Source organism: Schistocerca piceifrons, chromosome 2 (assembly GCF_021461385.2).
Source record: "Schistocerca piceifrons isolate TAMUIC-IGC-003096 chromosome 2, iqSchPice1.1, whole genome shotgun sequence".
NCBI classification, from domain to species: domain Eukaryota; kingdom Metazoa; phylum Arthropoda; class Insecta; order Orthoptera; family Acrididae; genus Schistocerca; species Schistocerca piceifrons.
This window is the reverse complement of record NC_060139.1, coordinates 561,257,009-561,275,143: the sequence shown is the minus strand read 5'-3', so window position 1 is coordinate 561,275,143 and position 18,135 is coordinate 561,257,009. Positions and strand designations below refer to the sequence as shown.

At 38.6% G+C, this 18,135-nt stretch overlaps 1 protein-coding gene across 1 annotated transcript in view; it reads left to right on the top strand.

Moving 5' to 3' along the window:
* The window catches only part of LOC124777711 (U3 small nucleolar ribonucleoprotein protein IMP3), an 85,782-nt gene extending 69,129 nt beyond the window's left edge, over positions 1–16,653 (top strand). Inside the window, exons 4-6 of the mRNA XM_047253208.1 lie at positions 6,729–6,801; positions 16,021–16,076; positions 16,153–16,653. Of these exons, the coding sequence (XP_047109164.1) occupies positions 6,729–6,801; positions 16,021–16,044 (97 nt within the window). The 3' untranslated portion in view covers positions 16,045–16,076; positions 16,153–16,653. The remainder of the gene's footprint in view (positions 1–6,728; positions 6,802–16,020; positions 16,077–16,152) is intronic.
* The last annotated feature ends 1,482 nt before the right edge of the window (positions 16,654–18,135 follow it).

The window sequence follows — 18,135 nt, the reverse complement described above, 5'->3', positions numbered from 1 at the left end:
GGCGGCGCAAAGACTGTTCCATTAAGTTTCGGGTGTGCAGCCACAAGAAATCTCCTTCTTCTTCTAATATTTCAGCTGTAAAACGTTCAGCCATCTTCAGAGTGAGCCGCAAGACTTCCGCTCCAGTGCTTGCTTCGTCCCTTTATACTGTTGTACCGCGTGACTGTGCATGCGGCCACAGATGCAAATGCACCAGAGACATTGGTTGGCGGCAGAGACGTGCATAATGCGCGAGTTGTATCTATGACTCCGCAGTTGATTTTTGTTGGCATATCGATATATCATTGTGAGCTGCACTGTGACAACGTCTTTGCAAGTTTATTACAGCAAGTGCCGGATTCCAGGATTTATCAAGATTGAAACCACTGTCTCTATTAATTAAGTTCGTCGTCAAGCGAATTTCAATTGCCTCCTTTACTATCGAGTCCCAAAATGACGATGTAGTTGCCAAAATTTCGTCGTTGTCATACAACATACTGTGACCATTATCAATACAGTGCTCTGCCACGGTCGACTTGTTAGGTTGTAAAAGTCTTGTGTACCTCTGGTGTCCTGTACATCTTTCTTGGACAGTACGAGTTGTTTGTCCGATGTAAGAGAGGCCACATTCACATGGAATTTTGTAAACTCCAGATTTTCGGAGCAGCAAATCATCTTTGATGGAGCCCACGAGTGCAGCTGTCTTAGGTGGAGGACTAAAAATCACTTTTATTTTGTGTCTGCCGAGAATGCGTCCTATTTTTGATGAGAGGCTACCCACATATGGCAGGAAGGCCATCGATTTAAAGGTTTCTTCATCTTCTTCTACTTTCTTTGTGGCCTCTTTTGGTTTCATTTTAGTGCCCTCTGTATTTGTTGTGGAGAGTACCCATTGTCTTCAAACACTCTTTGTTAGTGGGAAAGTTCATCTTGCAGACTGCTTTCGTCAGAAATAATATGCACTCTGTGAGTCAAAGTTCGGAGAACACTCATTGTATGGTCAGGATGGTGGCAGCTATTCACACGTAAATACAGATCGGTGTGTGTCGGCTACCTATACACTTAATGTCCCAAAGTGCCATCATCTCTGCGCCGAACCGAAACATCCAAGAATGGAAGGCATCCCTCTCTTTCAATTTCCATTGTGAACTTTATTTCATTGTGGAGGGAGTTCAGATGTCTTAAGAAGTCTTGCAAGTTGTCTTCACCATGGGGCCAAACTACAAAGGTGTCATCAACATACCTCCAGAATACCGTGGGTTTCAAGTCGGCAGATTCAAGCACCTTCTCCTCGAAGTCCTCCATAAATAAACTGGCCACCAGAGGGGATAAGGGACTACCCATGGCGACTCCGTCCGTCCGTTCAAAAAATTCGTTGTTAAATAAGAAATATGTGGAGGTCAGAACATGTTTAAATAAAGCTGAAATCTCTTTGTCAAAACTTCTTTCAATAAGTTGTAGAGATTCTGGAAGGGGAACCTTTGTAAATAAATCCACCACATCAAAACTAACTAATATATCAGACGGGTTCATTTTCAATGATTTCAGTTTACTAATGAAGTCAGCCAAGTTTCTTATGTGGTGAGTACATTTTCCCACAAGAGGCCTCAACAATGATGCCAGATGTTTGGCGACGTCATAGGTCGGAGAGCCTATGTTACTCACTATGGGGCATAGAGGAAAATCTTTCTTGTGGACCTTTGGTAGACCATAAAGTCTAGGAGGCACCGGACCACTTGGTTTCAATCTCCGAACAACTTCTGGTGGAAAGGGAGAATCACTCAGGAGCGAAACAGTTTTCTTCGCCACTCGATTAGTGGGATCCCTGCTGATCTTCCGGTACATGCTGTCACTCAATAAATTGTACATTTTATCATGGTATTCGTCCCTAGACAATAAAACAGTAGCATTACCTTTATCTGCTGGGAGTACCACCGTCTGAGTATCCAGGCGAAGCTTGCGTAGAGCAGCCCTCTCTGCCACAGATATATTGCTTCTTTGTGGGTGAGCCTTCATAATTGCACGGCATGTTTCACGTCTTATTTCCTCCGCTGAATCAGAGGGAAGTGGTTGAACAGCTTCTTCAATGGCGCTGATAAACGAAGGCAATGGCAGAACCTGTGGAGTGGGTGCAAAATTCAGTCCCTTACTCAAAACCATCATCGTAGCATCGTCCAAATCTCTACCTGTCATATTAATAACAGGGCGTCGAATAACAGTTTCTCACTGCGATGTCATCTTCAGTCGACTAAATTTTACAGTCTGTCGGGATGTGGCCTCCTCACGGATCCAGTCTGATTTGGCCCAAGTTGTACCATCAATCCAATTCCAAGAATCATAGGGTATCTCCACAGACATCTTCAGGTGCAGGCAATACAGTTCTTCAGAAACCAGGTCTAATTTTTGGCGAGTAAAGTGGATCCTCTCTTTAACAATAGCAGAGCCAGCTTTTGTTAAAACCTTATTCATAGACGTCGTTTTCATAAAATGTACTAATCTGGCAAACTTCAGAATTATGCCCTGGTCACGGCACCTTAGTAAAAAACTTTAAGAGCTCAGTAATCTCGCTGTCAAGTGTCGAAGCTTATCCAATCATCGAACACATAAAACCATCTCCTCCTCACAGAGGAACAGTCTTTGCGCTGCCAAAACCTTAAGATTCGCATCAAGTACCTCTGCAGGGAGGAGATGGTTTTATGTGTTCGACGATTGGATAAGCTTCGACACTTGAGAGCAAGATTACTGAGCTCTTTAAGTTTTTTACTAAGTTGCTGTGACCAGGGCATAATTCCGAAGTTTGCCAGATTAGTACATTTTATAAAAACGACGTCTATGGTCGTATCACACTTCCCTGGGGCACTCCTGATGATACCCTTGTACCTGATGAAGAATCGCCATTGAGGTCAACATACTGGGTTCTATACCTTAAGAAGTCTTCAAGCCACTCACGTATCTGTGAACCTGTTTCATAGCTCATACCTTCATTAACAGCCTGCAGTGGGGCATTGTGTCAAACACTTTCCAGATATCTAGAAATACGGAATCTGCCTGTTGCCCTTCATCCATGGTTTGCAATATATCGTGAGAAAGAGGCAAGCTGGGATTCACATGAGTGATGCTTAACAAAAGCCTTCTTATTCGTGGGCATAAGCTTCTCAGTCTCAAGGAAATTTATTATGTTCTAACTGAGAATATGTTCAAGGATTCTGCAGTAAACCGATGTAAGGGATGCAGGTCCACAATTATGTGGGACCGTTCTTTTGCCCATCTTATACATAGGAGTCACCTGCACTCTTTTCCAGTTGCTTGGGACTGTACACTGGGTGAGAGATCCATGATAAATGCAAGCTAGGTAAGGGGCCAGTGTCATAGAGTACTATTTGAAAAACCAAACTGGAATTCCATCTGGACCTGGTGACTTTGTTTTCAAGTCCTTCAGTTGTTTCTCTGTACCAGGGATGCTTATTACTACGTTGTCCAAGCATTTTAGTTTTTCAGCAATCGGTTCCTCAAATTATGAAGTACAGGTTGTCGCAAAGGTTTTCATACTGGTCATTCTAATATAAATTTTCAGTCTTGTTTCATGTGTCACAGTTGTTATTTGCCTCATCAGGTAGGCAGCAGTTTTCTGCCTGTAACAGATGTTTTCAATTATGTTGTGCCAGTGGGGTCTTATTCATGGAGAGATTTTTCATTTTTAGAGAACGCAGATACTGAATCAGAAACTGACTTATTGAATTTAGATGGTGATTTTCTACCAGAGACAACTGACAGTGAAGATAGTAAGGCTGAGGAGGAGTAATAGTCAGTAGATGTCTCCCCATCTTAGTTCTTTCCACAACATTCTCAGGAGCTAGAGGGCATAGCAGTGAAGATGGCAGCTAGAGATAGAATCGAACTGAAGGTTTGCTAACACTCTGTCACCTGGAAAGAGGGCTGCTTTGAATGTCCTGAAGGAGAGAGGGTGACCCACTGCATGTGTCTGCCACCATTTGTATGACTTCACTATCAGTGTCTTCTAACTTCTTTCTGATGAATCAGTGCTGCATATTGTAAAACGGAAAAAAAAAAACACAGAATCAAATACTCCGAATAAATTCAAAAAACACTACTTGGACTGCATCATTGGAAGAATTGGAGGCAATGATTGGTATCATAGCTTTTTGTGCTGGAAGTATTACATAGGATGACCTTTGTCACATTCTTGGGGCTTAATTTTATTAATAATAAAATTGCAAGAGATGGATATCACAAATTTATCAAGTTCCTACCTATTGGTGAGAAATCACCCAAACTCAGTGCATTCTTGCTGACAAATTCACTCGTCTTTTATGAAACATGGAACAAGTTGGTACAAAATTGTCTTTGTTGTCACTCTCCGTCCCCAACTGTTTGAAAAACAATAATTCTGACTAAAATTCCACCTCCACCATGAAAAATACTAATAGGTCAGAGTGCACTCTGTCAGTGTACCAAGGGGAGAAGAAGTAGAATGTCATTATTCTATATGCTGAAGTACCAATGAATAAATAAGTTAAGGAGAAACCAGAAACTGTTACCTCCTAGATCGCTGAAAACTATGATGTTGACATGGTTCCTTGCAGCAAATGGCTGATGCATCTTTTACAATATCTGAGATGTGGCAGCAGTTATATGTGTGTATTATCTCCTCTCACTTAACTAAAAATAACCTGAAGGGGAATGTCTTCATTCTTCAACTGGCAAACAAACTCATAAATGGTAAACAGCAAAGGGACAGGAGCGAGAAAGCCAGTCAGTGAAGAAGCAGCTGTATGCCCACACAAATCAGAAAAGTGAAAGAAGCACTAAGTTAGAATGTGCAGAGGAAATACTAATAATGAAATCCCAGAGAAATGCAGAAAAAGCTGTCTCTGGAAAATGTGTACAAAAAGCACCAGTAATCTTCTCCATAATGTGATTTCAATGTTTAAAATTGTGATTTCAATTACGTTTGTTGAGGTTCAGACGGTATTTTAGACTTGTGTTTTCTAGGAGTACCGGTCAAAGTTAGCCTTTGCCACAAGAGTTCCTGTGCAGCTGGAACACTTGTAAAAGAATTGTCCATTGTAATATCATATGCAGTTCCTAAAGGAGAGGTAAGGTGCATTACAACTCTAGCACCTTGATTCTTTTCCATGGGTCCTTCTTTCCCAGTGCGTACCTGCAAGTTGAAAATATACAAAGTTTCGACATCACAGAGGGCTCAGATTTTCATGTCGTATTTAGCTGGTTTGGACTTTATATAAACCCTAAGTGGGCATTTACCACAGAAGGAGACCAATTGCTCATCCATTAGTAAATGACTACCTGGATAATAGTGTACAAAGCTTTCCTGTGCAAAAATTGTTAATATTTCTGGAAATGCAAAAAAAAATTTCCATTTATCTTGCTTCCTCTTTAGTGACCACGCCGCAGAATCTGATGTAAGAAAAAGTTCAGGAAACGTATTTCTTATAAATTAGGCTGGTATTATTTTCCTTCAGTACATGCGGTCCATGGGACATAACATAGAATGTGGTTTTCTTTTAGCTTTTAGTGCTCCCATAGTTACAAGGAGCCCTACGAAACTGGACATTTATTCCGAACTTTTTGGGATCCACTGATGTTTGTTAGAAGGAAGAGTGGCATTCCATAAATTTCTTGTTCTCTCCCCCTTTTGGTTTCTGTATTTCATGAGATTGTCCACTACTTTAGGTGTAATGAACAACATGAAAGTCTCCATAAACAAAGACACACTCAGAGTCATTCTGAGACCACTAGATGTAGACAGAATGTCTTGGTTTTGAAACCTGCTAGGTTTTTGGATATTGATTGCTGTATCATTCCATTTTCGCCGGTGTACGTAGGTCTCTCCGGCATTTGAATCTCATCAGTCACTTCGTCGTCGTCCCTTCCTTCGATAACATCTTCAATTGTTGTTTTCTTCCATGTTTTCTTCTATTCCTAAACACACACACACTTCACATGACTCTCTCCATGTCTGTTTCTACTTCTGTTATTTGCAGTACTTTCTACAGTGTGTATTTACACACGGGCATTTTCTCATCATGCAGAATCCCAAGCAGGGTACCGAAGGTCCTCAATAAACATTTCAGTTGTTATTTATTATATAGATAAATTTACTTTAAAAATTCAACAATAATAATGTTTAGTGGGGACAGTTTAACAATTTCACATAGTCTGAAAACTATAAACTATTTCAAATAGCTAGAAATAATAAAATAGTTATGTTACAATCTTGCAGTACACCACTTGGTGTGCAGAAGGTTAAATTTGTTGTAATAAATAGATGGTATCCATCATCAAACTAGGCAAAAGATTGAAGACTTTGACAAATAAATAATTTTGCTGTGGAGTTCTGGTTGCTAGTTTTGTGTATTTTCCTTGATGTAAGTGTTACACAGGAAGTCATTTGTGTAATTATGATTGGGTTTTTGCAATTAATGGTCTCTTCGCTAACTTAAATCACAGTCCACATTCCTGTTATGTCTATCTTTGTATTGTTTCATAAAACAAATAATATATTGTGAACACTGCAATAGGAGTATCTAAACTGTACTTACAGAAGAACTTTTCAGCTTACAAGCAAATGTTTTGCTCCTAAAATTAAAATTTTGTGTTTATTTTACAGCTTTAACATTGTCAAGTTGTTGATATTACAAGAAATGCGTAAACAATTATAGGTTTAATGTGCTATTTCACAGTTTATTTTCATTTGTATTTTCCAGAAATCTTCAAGATTTTGTTACTTGGGTTGATACATCAGCTATAAGAAAGCATGTCATGCAGTACAACGAAATGGTATGTTTTTTATATCCGGTTCCAGGAACTGCATACTACAGTTTTCAGTGTAATCTGTTTTTGTAGTAGCCTACATCAAAACTCTTGCAGGCATATGTAAACATGAAACAACAAAAAACATTTTGCATTATATCATCAATATGGTGTTAGTGATATTATTATTTTTTTGAGAGTTGTGGACTGTTTGGCTCCATGCATCGGTTTATTTTAGTTTAGCATAATATTAATGACAAATGCAAAGTCAGTTGTGAATGAACATTATTTTCCAATATGAAAATGATACTGAGATACTCTTCAATCAACTAGCTATACTCCAGTAGACTAACTCACATATACAGCTTAATAATATTCAGATTACACCCAGACCAGGGGCATCTGCAGAAATTTATTCAAGAAGGGGCAATATCCTACAACCATCATTTTTTTTTTTTTTTTTTTTTTTTTTTTTTTTTTTTTTTTTTAATGTAGCCGATGTGGTTAGTTTGATGAAATGCGATGCACCAAAAAGGAGATGCACAAAATATATTCTATCTCAGAGAAGTGACAATTATGCTGTAAGATGTTTTCGAAGGTAGATTACTTTGATACCTAAAAGGGAAGTACGGTTCATTATGGTAAGCAAAGTGTGTCTTCCTATTTTATTGATATGATGAAGAATGTCATCTTTCTGAGTTAATGTATGGAAATCACATCTGTGCATGTTTAAATTCAATGCATGAAATGAGAAAGGAAACAAAACTGTAAAATGTTTTTTTTTTTTTTAATATTTTTATTCATATACTAATAATGTTGGGTTAACACTGAAAATTAAAAATCTGAAATTGGAAAAGAAACAGAACTGAAAATGTCCTTGTGGATATCAACAAGAATAAACAGTAAAATATACAGTTGATCAATACCTCTCAAAGAAGAGACAAAGAAAAGATTTGTATTAGACTTTGGTCTCATCTAGAAGACTCGGGTTTGCTTTCTTTTATTACATTTGTGCCTCTCTGTTTTAATGCTGACTTTCATAATTTTCTGGAAGCTACATTTTTGAGTTGTTCGTGTAATGTTTGACCACAATAAGTTGAACCTTTTTACTGGCGCTCTTCTTCTTCTTCTTCTTCTTCTTCTTCTTCATAAAACGTTTCTGCTTAGCCAGTTCATTCACAGAGCCTCTTCCAATATTCTCTTTTGTCTTACAGTCTTTATCCCAATTTCTGCTAATTGTCTTCCTGGACCACCACATCATACGCAGATGCTGCCATTAGTGAAGAAAATTGCCACTGGTTGGAAGATATTCATTTGTTTCGAAATGCCACAATTTTTCCCACAAGGGTCCCCTCTTTTTTTTTCAAAGAAGTTCAAAATGTGAGTAATGGTGCCAGCACTGCAGGAAGAAGTCAGTGTTGCCCTCACCTCACTGCTCTTCTCTCCTTGACAATCTTAAGGTGGAGGCGAGACATGCCTCCTGCTGTTCCCAACTGTCAGGGTCAACTTATCATGGCCAAATAGTTAAGTGTATCCCAGCCCCAATATTTGAAGCATGTGCACGAATAATGCTGTACGGCACATTTTGCAGTTGTTGGGAAATTGACAAAAACTGTTAGTTCCAGAGAATTGATATGATATAATAATGCAATAGCAGATATGTATTGTTTGTGCATACAGACTGTGGAAAATACTAATTTCTGGTTTTTAAAATTGCACTAAGCACAGATTTTTCGATAATAAGTAAGTTTTAAAATGGAATAACGTTGTATGGCAATGGATATACAGTGTTATTCCAGATCAGCCAGCCCTCTGCTGTAATTATAAGGTGACTAGAATCCAAAAATAGTAAGTAAGAGATTTAAAACAAGATACTAAATAATATTTTTTGTAAACTGAATAGCTTGATCTTAAAAAAAATACAACATTAGTTTATCAAGTTCAGGCTCAAATCTAGTACATCAGAGTCAGTTGTCACACTCCAGGTTTTCATAAAACTGCCTGTATTTTGGTTCCATATATTTTGTCATGTCCAATAGATCCCTTTTCTTCTCCTTATGAGCTTTCAGTGTCCCATTATAGAGCAACCGGAATTCAGAAGGCAATGGACAATTTTTTACTTGATGTTCACAACCATGCTTTACAATACAGTGTCTTTCCCAAGGGCGAAGCACATTGTGAGTACGGCGCACAATTAAACCTTGAGGATCGTCACTACACAGCTTCAACCAAAGTACATCGGTTATTTTTAAAGCATGCGGCTTCTTCAAAAGTAACTCGATGGATCCTATGTCCTTGAAGTCTTCCATCATCATCTCGTGAATGGTCTGTTTTGAAGAATCGACAAAGGCCTTCCATTCTGAAGGAACCATAACTTTTGACACTTTCTTTTCTCGATGACTGCAAAATTCTTGTCACAAGGTAGGAAACTGTGACCCGAAAATAAAAACTCTGATGTATTTCTGTAAAGTACTTGCAGCTGAACAGCTCTCCAGTTGTTGTTCTGCCCAACACAGTGGTCAGACCAAACAATCAGTTTTCATTTCAAATCTTCTTCAAGCGTATCATAATTGTGTGTCACAAATTTAAGCAGACGGGAAACTATTTCGGCTGAACCTCTTCTTGCGGTGGATTCATCCCACAAATTTAGGGTGATGTTTCCAGTACCAAAGTCATGAATCGTGAAATTATACGACGACGGCTGTCTCTTGTAGAATACCATGGAATGAGTCAATGTAGGACAAAGTAAAACCTGTTGTAGGTCAACACAAATAACATGTATATTGTTATTCCTCTTAGCCATTTCCGTATCGTTTTTTAGGGCTTTGTATGTTTGGTCTGACCTTGAATGATGCAACTGACTCTCAATTTCGATCTTGTGCAGTTCTATTTCATCTGAAGCTGCAATCATTTTGTTAAACAACAAATCACACAGTCTTCAAGTATCTGATCTAGGTGTTCCGAAACGCTGATTAAAATCTTGTTTGAAACACACTTTGATAGTATGACCTGCTTATTGACTTATCAGGAAACTTTTTGGTAAACAACCGATACATTCTACAGAGGTTGAGATCGGGGTGCAGACATTCTTTTGAGGATTTATTCCTACTGTAATGGCTCATCTGCTTTGGGAAACTCGATATGTGTTGTCGAATAAGAGCCCTGTCGTTATTTGAAATGGTATGTGGCCTATTGCAATGTTTTCCTCTACCGTCTTTAAGAGTGGTTATTCCACCTTCTACTTTATGTTGTAGAATCTGCATTCGTCGCTGGGTGATGGAGAATATGTCAAGCAATGTTTTTTGACACACTTCTTTTGAGTAAACTTTGTATTTGAAAGTAGCTTGTTTCCGTGTAGTATCGTCTTTCTTACCTCTCTTGCGCCTGGCTGGCTCGCCTATTTCCATGGATTTTATTAAGTATATGGACTGCTTATCGTATGTTAAGGCATGATTTTCTTCGTACAGCTTTAACTTCATTTCCAGGTTTATGTCCTTGCATCCTTCTTTTGAGCACACTTCTGCATTACATACACGATCCTGAATCACAAAAACAATCACTATTACTACCTAATATTCTAACAGATTATCAAATTTCAAATTCTCTTTTCATAATGTAGCATTACTCAGACTGAGTATTCTATTTTTTCGTCAATGATAACTACAGAACTGTAGTTAATTTCATTCACGTTACATACTTTTACTGTAATGTTTTCAGAAGATACACATAACATGTCATTAGAGCCATGTACTCTACAGGGACGTCGCCGCTTTACAGGACACATATGCTTCTCTATAGACATACACCTTTTTACAAAACCCATATAGCATTATTCCACTCACCTGTGTTGGAGGCTGTTTCTCAGGAACTACCTTTCCTTTTCATGATTTATGTTCCAGTCCAGCATCATGACGCCTTTTCCTCTTATTATCCTGTCAACTACCAATGTTAATTTTCCTTTTCCGTGCATTATTTGCACGTTTCAAACCGCTTGCGGTAAGTGTCACCTTGCTGCACTCCGCCATTCTTGTAACATCCAGCATTGTTCGCGCAGAGGCACGAAAACTGTGCGCGTCTCATCACTGTTTAGTGCTGCCCTCAGACGGTGAACATGTCAGTTATAACAGCAGGCGATGTAAACTGCCGTATACAGCATTATTCCACGCGATTCTACGAAATGTCAAAATGTGCCATACAGCGTTATTCGTGCGCACGCTTCATTTGACTAGATGTGTGTGGTAAACCTCCAAAGCTACCACCAAATTTGCCTCTCAACAGTCTAGGACTGAACTAAGACTTCCTTTTGTCTCCCCGTTTTGAAATTTTATTATGCAGCTATACCAACAGGCTTTCCAAATTGTTAACTCTATAACTACATGTTGAACACCATAGAAGTTGAGAATGTGCCAATGTTTTTGGAGGGGACAACTATTTTACATTGGAATTTCATGATTTTTCTCTTTTCCATTGCAGAAAGTGACATTTTCTTGTCTATATGAAATAGAGAGCTGGAATTTCTGACTTCCAGCCGTACAAAACATTGTGGTAATGCAATGGCAAAAGATGGAAATTTGTGCTGGACCGAGACTTGAACCCAGGTTTACCGCTTTTCATGAATGGTTGCCTTAACCACTTCGGCCATCTGGACACTGTCCCTAACTGACTCAAATTTCCAATTTATTGCACTTGCAGTGGAGCATCTCTTTTTCATTAACCTCCTACTCATAAATTATTGATTCCTGTAGGAATCTCTTTTACAGAAATGTATATATTTGAGTGGTGTCTGTTCTGTCGTATATATATATATAAGTGCTGGCAGGTTGACAGACACACAAACAAACACAAACATACACACAATATTCAAGCTTTCGCAACAAACTGTTGCCTCATCAGGAAAGAGAGAAGGAGAGGGAAAGACGAAAGGAAGTGGGTTTTAACGGAGAGGGTAAGGAGTCACTCCAATCCCGGGAGCGGAAAGACTTACCTTAGGGGGAAAAAAGGACGGGTATACACTCGCGCACACACACACACATATCCATCCACACATATACAGACACAAGCAGACATATTTTTCCTACGTGGAATGTTTCCCTCTATTATAAGATATATTTTTCCTACATGGAATGTTTCCCTCTTATATATATTATATATATATATATATATATATATATAAACAAAGATGATGTGACTTACCGAATGAAAGTGCTGGCAGGTCGATAGACACACAAACATACACACAAAATTCTAGCTTTCCCAACAAACGGTTGCTTCGTCAGGAAAGAGGGAAGGAGAGGGAAAGACGAAAGGAAGTGGGTTTTAAGGGAGAGGGTAAAGAGTCATTCCATATGTCTACTTGTGTCTGTATATGTGTGGATGGATATGTGTGTGTGTGCGAGTGTATACCCGTCCTTTTTTCCCCCTAAGGTAAGTCTTTCCGCTCCCGGGATTGGAATGACTCCTTACCCTCTCCCTTAAAACCCACATCCTTTCGTCTTTCCCTCTCCTTCCCTCTTTCCTGATGAGGCAACAGTTTGTTGCGAAAGCTTGAATTTTGTGTGTATGTATGTGTTTGTTTGTGTTTCTATCGACCTGCCAGCGCTTTCGTATGGTAAGTCACATCATCTTTGTTTTTTTTAATATATATATATATATATATATATATATGAATATAATAGAGGGAAACATTCCACGTGGGAAAAATATATCTAAAAGAAAGATGATGAAACTTACCAAACAAAAGCGCTGGCAGGTCGATAGACACACAAACAAACACAAACATACACACAAAATTCTAGCTTTCGCAACCAATGGTTGCCTCGTCAGGAAAGAGGGAAGGAGAGGGAAAGACAAAAGGATATGGGTTTTAAGGGAGAGGGTAAGGAGTCATTCCAATCCCGGGAGCGGAAAGACTTACCTTAGGGGGAAAAAAGGACAGGTATACACTCGCACACACACACATATCCATCCACACATACACAGACACAAGCAGACATTTGTATATGTTTGTGTTTGTTTGTGTGTCTATCGACCTGCCAGCGCTTTTGTTTGGTAAGTTTCATCATCTTTCTTTTATATATATATATATATATATATATATATATATATATATATATATATATATATATATATATATATATATTTTCTCAACATCTCAGTTGTGCCCACAGATCTACATCTACATCTACATCCATACTCCGCAAGCCACCTGACGGTGTGTGCCGGAGGGTACCTTGAGTACCTCTATCGGTTCTCCCTTCTATTCCAGTCTCGTATTGTTCGTGGAAAGAAGGATTGTCGGTATGCCTCTGTGTGGGCTCTAATCTCTCTGATTTTATCCTCATGGTCTCTTCGCGAGATATATGTAGGAGGGAGCAACATACTGCTTGACTCTTTGGTGAAGGTATACTTCAACAAAAGCCCGTATCGAGCTACTGAGTGGTATACATTCCAATCTGAGTTTTGGATTTCATTACTGTTTACGTCTGGTTTCAGCCAATTTTCTGTCCGTAGTACTATGTGGGCATTGTGACCGTTTATTAATGAGAGCAGTTCTGGGACCTTTCTATAGACACTCCTGCAGTTTACTATTAGCAGATTAATATTGTTATTCCCTGTTGCATTTTGCCTACTCCTACCTTGTCGCGTCTCAGGAGGCATCTTGTTGGGCCTAGGGAGGGAATTCTCTAACGTAAAAAACCCACATGTGCACTCCACACGTACTCCGCTACCCTTGTAGCCGCTTCCTGCGTGTAGTGCACACCTGACCGTTTCAGGGGGACCCTACATTTCTCCACCCGATAGCGGAGGTCGAGAAATTGATGCATAGCATAGCGTAGAAATTGATGAGGTGTAAATTGGCATGCCTTCAGTGCAACATGGCCATTTTTATCATGGTCTGCTGCAATTCCTCTGGTGTATAAAAGTGAATGTCATCTCAGCATTCCATCACAGGTCTCATTTGTTGATAGACGAAAGATAAACTTCTGTTATGGTTAAGTTGTGCAGCAGAGGGAGCTGATGCCCTTGTTGGATTTGGAGAGGGCTGTTGGACAGGTATTGGTCTAAATTTGGGTGGTGAGGGAAGAGTGGAGTGTCCAAATGATCAGCAACTGATACTGCCTTGGGTATTTAACTGTGGTTTCTCTGCGTCTTGATTAGGATTATATAAGTAATGGGGAAAGAATGGGGCTTCTATTTTCAAAATGTTATGTAAAGTTTTGCATCCTCCTCGACTTCAGGGAAGTACCGAAACTGCTGCTATACTGAGGAAATGGCACTATTTCCCACAATCAGTACAACAACCAAATGTGAGGGTCACCGTGAAAGTTTTTACAAATGATCACTGTCAAGATGTGACATTTATTATTGTTTTGAAATTTGTCATTTGTTATTGTTAAAACAATGATAGTTCAGAGAGTGTCTGAATAGTTTATGTGCAGAAACAGAATTGTGAAAAATGGGAAGTGGATCTGAAGTGTTTTCTTGCATGATTTTTTTATATATATATATATATATATATATATATATATATGCAGGTTAGCTCAACAGGACTCAGATCACTTTGTTCAAGTTTCGGCAAACATTCACTTTCTGAAAAGCCCATTTGCAGTTGGTTTACAGAATTTCATTCCGTCACACTTCCCTCAATGATGAATTTTGTGGAGGTCAACCAGAATCAACTGTTGTTCCAAAAAACATAGATACTGTACGCAACATGATTGAAGAGGATACACATATTGAAGACTGCAATAAATTTGTTATTGCATAAACATTTAGTTGTGGAAAAGGTCACTTCATGATGGATACCACAAAACTTAACTAAAACCTGTGAATAGACTCGTATCAATTGGTGGAAGGAAATGCTCAGAAATCCAACTGAGAAAATGCTAAATCGGTATAGAACCTCTTAACATGATGTGAATATTGCATATATCTTTACAAACTGGAAACTGAGCAGCTATTAGTTGTTTGTGTGTTCCAGGGTGAAGCAAACCCAACAACACTGGTTTGTTCACATTTGTTTGTTCCTTCCAAGAAAATGACCGCTTGTTTCTGTGGTTACACTGGACGTTGCTGTAAAGAATCAAAGAAGAATTTATGTCAAATGATGTACAGCAACTTGTTTGCCAGAGGTCAGTGATGGACTCAAGGGGGGGGAGGGGGGAGGGGGAGGGGGGGGGAGACAGGAGAGTCACATCATTAAATCATTCTTTGTTGTGACAGTCACAGCTTTCAAACAGATGATTATCTGAGGGAGATGAACATCAAACTAATGTTTCATTGCCAGTATTTACCCGCTTCATTGCCTAAAGACTTCTTATTGTTCCTTTATGCCAAACAAACAGTTGTGCAGACAATGATTTTCATCACCTCGAGAATTTGTTGAATCCATCTGGAACCCTGTTCCTGAAGTACCAACATCGGAGTGGAAAAATGTTTTCAGCATTGTCAAATACTTGCAGAAGTACGAGGGTTGTAACTTAAATAGTGGCAACTATTTATTCACAACCCACACAAAAGAGTTGCATGTTTGCACCTGTTACTGCCATTCAGAGTAGTCACAAGCATTGTGTAGAACCCATTGCCAGAAATGTGGAAGGCGTAGTGTACCGTTAGCAGAGCCTGTTCTGTTGATAGTGCGAATGGAGCGGTCTACTGCCTGTCGAATCTCTGGAGCAGTTCTGAAGTGAATGCCACAAAGTGGTTCCTTCATCTTCAGAATCAAATCAAAGTCACAAGGACTTAAGTCCGTGTAGTATGGTGCATAGTACAGTACTTCCCGGTCCCACTGACCGAACAGAACAGCCACAGCTCGCACTGTATGAGTCTGCCCATTGTCGTGCAAAATGATGGGTGGGTTGCGCAGAAAGTGAAATAAACTTTTAACTCATATGAAACTGGAGAGGCTTTCAGTAACTTAGTTTGTTAGAAATATACATTTATTTCATTATTTCTTGTGTTTAAATGTTAATTAGGCAATATGTTGTACACCTTATGGCAGGATGAATGCTTGAAGGTCTGTAAAGAGATTGGTATAGTACACTTTTGTTGCCATATAAGTTATTTTCCTATTAAATTTCTGAATGAAATGTTATGTTTTAGGAATATATTTTTCATGGAATATGCTGTGATTATTCCTGCATGCTTTTTGTGCTAATTATTAAGATTTTCTACATATAGTGTGTGTTCCATTTATGGATTATGTTTCCTGTTGCACATTTTAATAGGATTCTCTGTTTATTGCAGTTTGATGATTATGAAATGCAGTAAAAAACATCTGAGCCAGGACAATTTCACATTTGGTGAGTTAAATTAATTCATAGAATTTTCTTATCTTGTCCATATTATCCTGTTGGTTTTTTATACATTTATTTCCAGATTTCTTCATCAAATTCTGAGATGCAGGTTGCAGTTAAAATATCATTGCATCTCGTTTCAAACTATTTTAAAACAATGGAAGAGGCCCGAAATAGAACATGGCGAAGTTGGCAGCAAGGATTTCTTATTGCTTTACTGCAGTGCTTTGAGGGAACTCGATGCAACATGTGACTTTTGTCTGCAGTTGCATTCAAAAAATGTTATGCTATTTATACAACTGCCATTGATGAATAATGTTACACTGTAATTTATTGTTGCCTCTGTTGTAATTTATGGTATAATATCTATTGAAGTGTGTGTGTATATATCATATACTATTCAAGATAATAAGTGGAACAAAAGCAAGGACTGGTCTCAAGAGAACAGTGATAGTTTGTAATTACGTATTTCAGGATGATTGCACAAAATAATGCTGTTTGCTGGAAAATTGTGAATGTTTGTGCACCTAGTCAGTAGAGAATTTGGTAACATGAATTTTTAAAAAATAATTCATGAAATGTTCATGCATTCCGTTTAGTGATTTGAGCTTCTGTGTCCAGTAAAATTTTAACATCATTCTTTCTTTCATTTTACAGCGGAGTTTTAAAACAAGGTAAATCAGATAATAGCATATTTCAATATTAGGACCATTAGTCCTACCTCAGATAAACAGAATAGCTTTATTGACAGGGACATGGAAATGTGGCATCTGTTTTTAGCAAAATTCGCATCATCTTAATTTTTTTTGTTTATGAAGACAGACACAAATTTAAAAGGTTGTCATGCTCCATGCCTGAAGACAAAGACTTAATGCTTTGAAATTGACTGAGAAGAAAAGGATGATTTTGGAGCTTTTTGACTGGAATGTTTGGTTTTGAAACACTTCAACAGTTGTGTGTCCCCCACCCCCCACCTCCCCCGAAATGGTCTTTAGTTATCTTTTTCTTTTGGCTGTACTTGTGCTTTCAACAAACACTTGTTTCTGTTGAGAAACAGCACCATTTTCACACCTCTGCCTTAATGTGTTTCTCGGCATGATTTTTCCTTTCCCACCCAATTCAATGATTGGAAAATCTGCAGAATATTTGTTTCAACCTTTCGTGGACATTCATAGCCATGCGACCCATTACGGGAAGAGTTTTGGCATGATCAGAATATGATAAGTTCCCCCCTTCCCAGTCTCAGTGCAGGAACTAAAAACTAGCAGTTGGCCATGACTGTAAACAAACTAGAATTATGTCAGAGGGGAGAGGAGCAATCGTAGGCCAGCCAGCCTACAACTTGTGTTCTGTGTTTCTATGACAACAGATACCCAATCCTTTCTGGTATTTTGATTGTTGTACTCAGTCTCTACGATGGGTTATGGTTAGTTTCTTCATTCATTTCGAAATGAAAGTACAAACAGTGAGGCAGGCACGAAGCAAAGTATTTGATAACAGCTACCTGCAATTGCTTGCTGATGTTAGCCGTGTCATAAACGAGGTACTTCAGGCCCAATCTCTACCTCTATTTGATGCAACCACAGTTCAAAACACCTGCCACCTAAAACTGCCATATTAAAGCATCCACAATATACAAACTTTTGAACTTCAGCTAGCAGACAAACATACTCATAGCTTTGTTCTAAGATGCTAGGCCCCACAGTTGAGTCCTACATTGCATTACAAGACATGTTTTTTATACAGACCACACAGTTGACCTAACAACAGAGCATTGAGCAAACTGATACTTGTGTTCTTGCATTTTTTATTTTGCAAACACATTATTAAGCACAATATCTTTAGAAATTTGGCATCAATAGATGATTTGCAATACCAATAACTGAAAACTGAGTACATTTTTGGTATTTACATGCAGAAAATGAAGTTTTAGCAAACTATCTGTGATGAAATAGTTCATCCGGAAACAATTCTCTATGAAGCGGCATTGTTATTGCACTTTGAGATGGAACTCACATCTATATTTGCATTTATTGCAAATTGTAAATTTTTCAGGTCCCTCTCT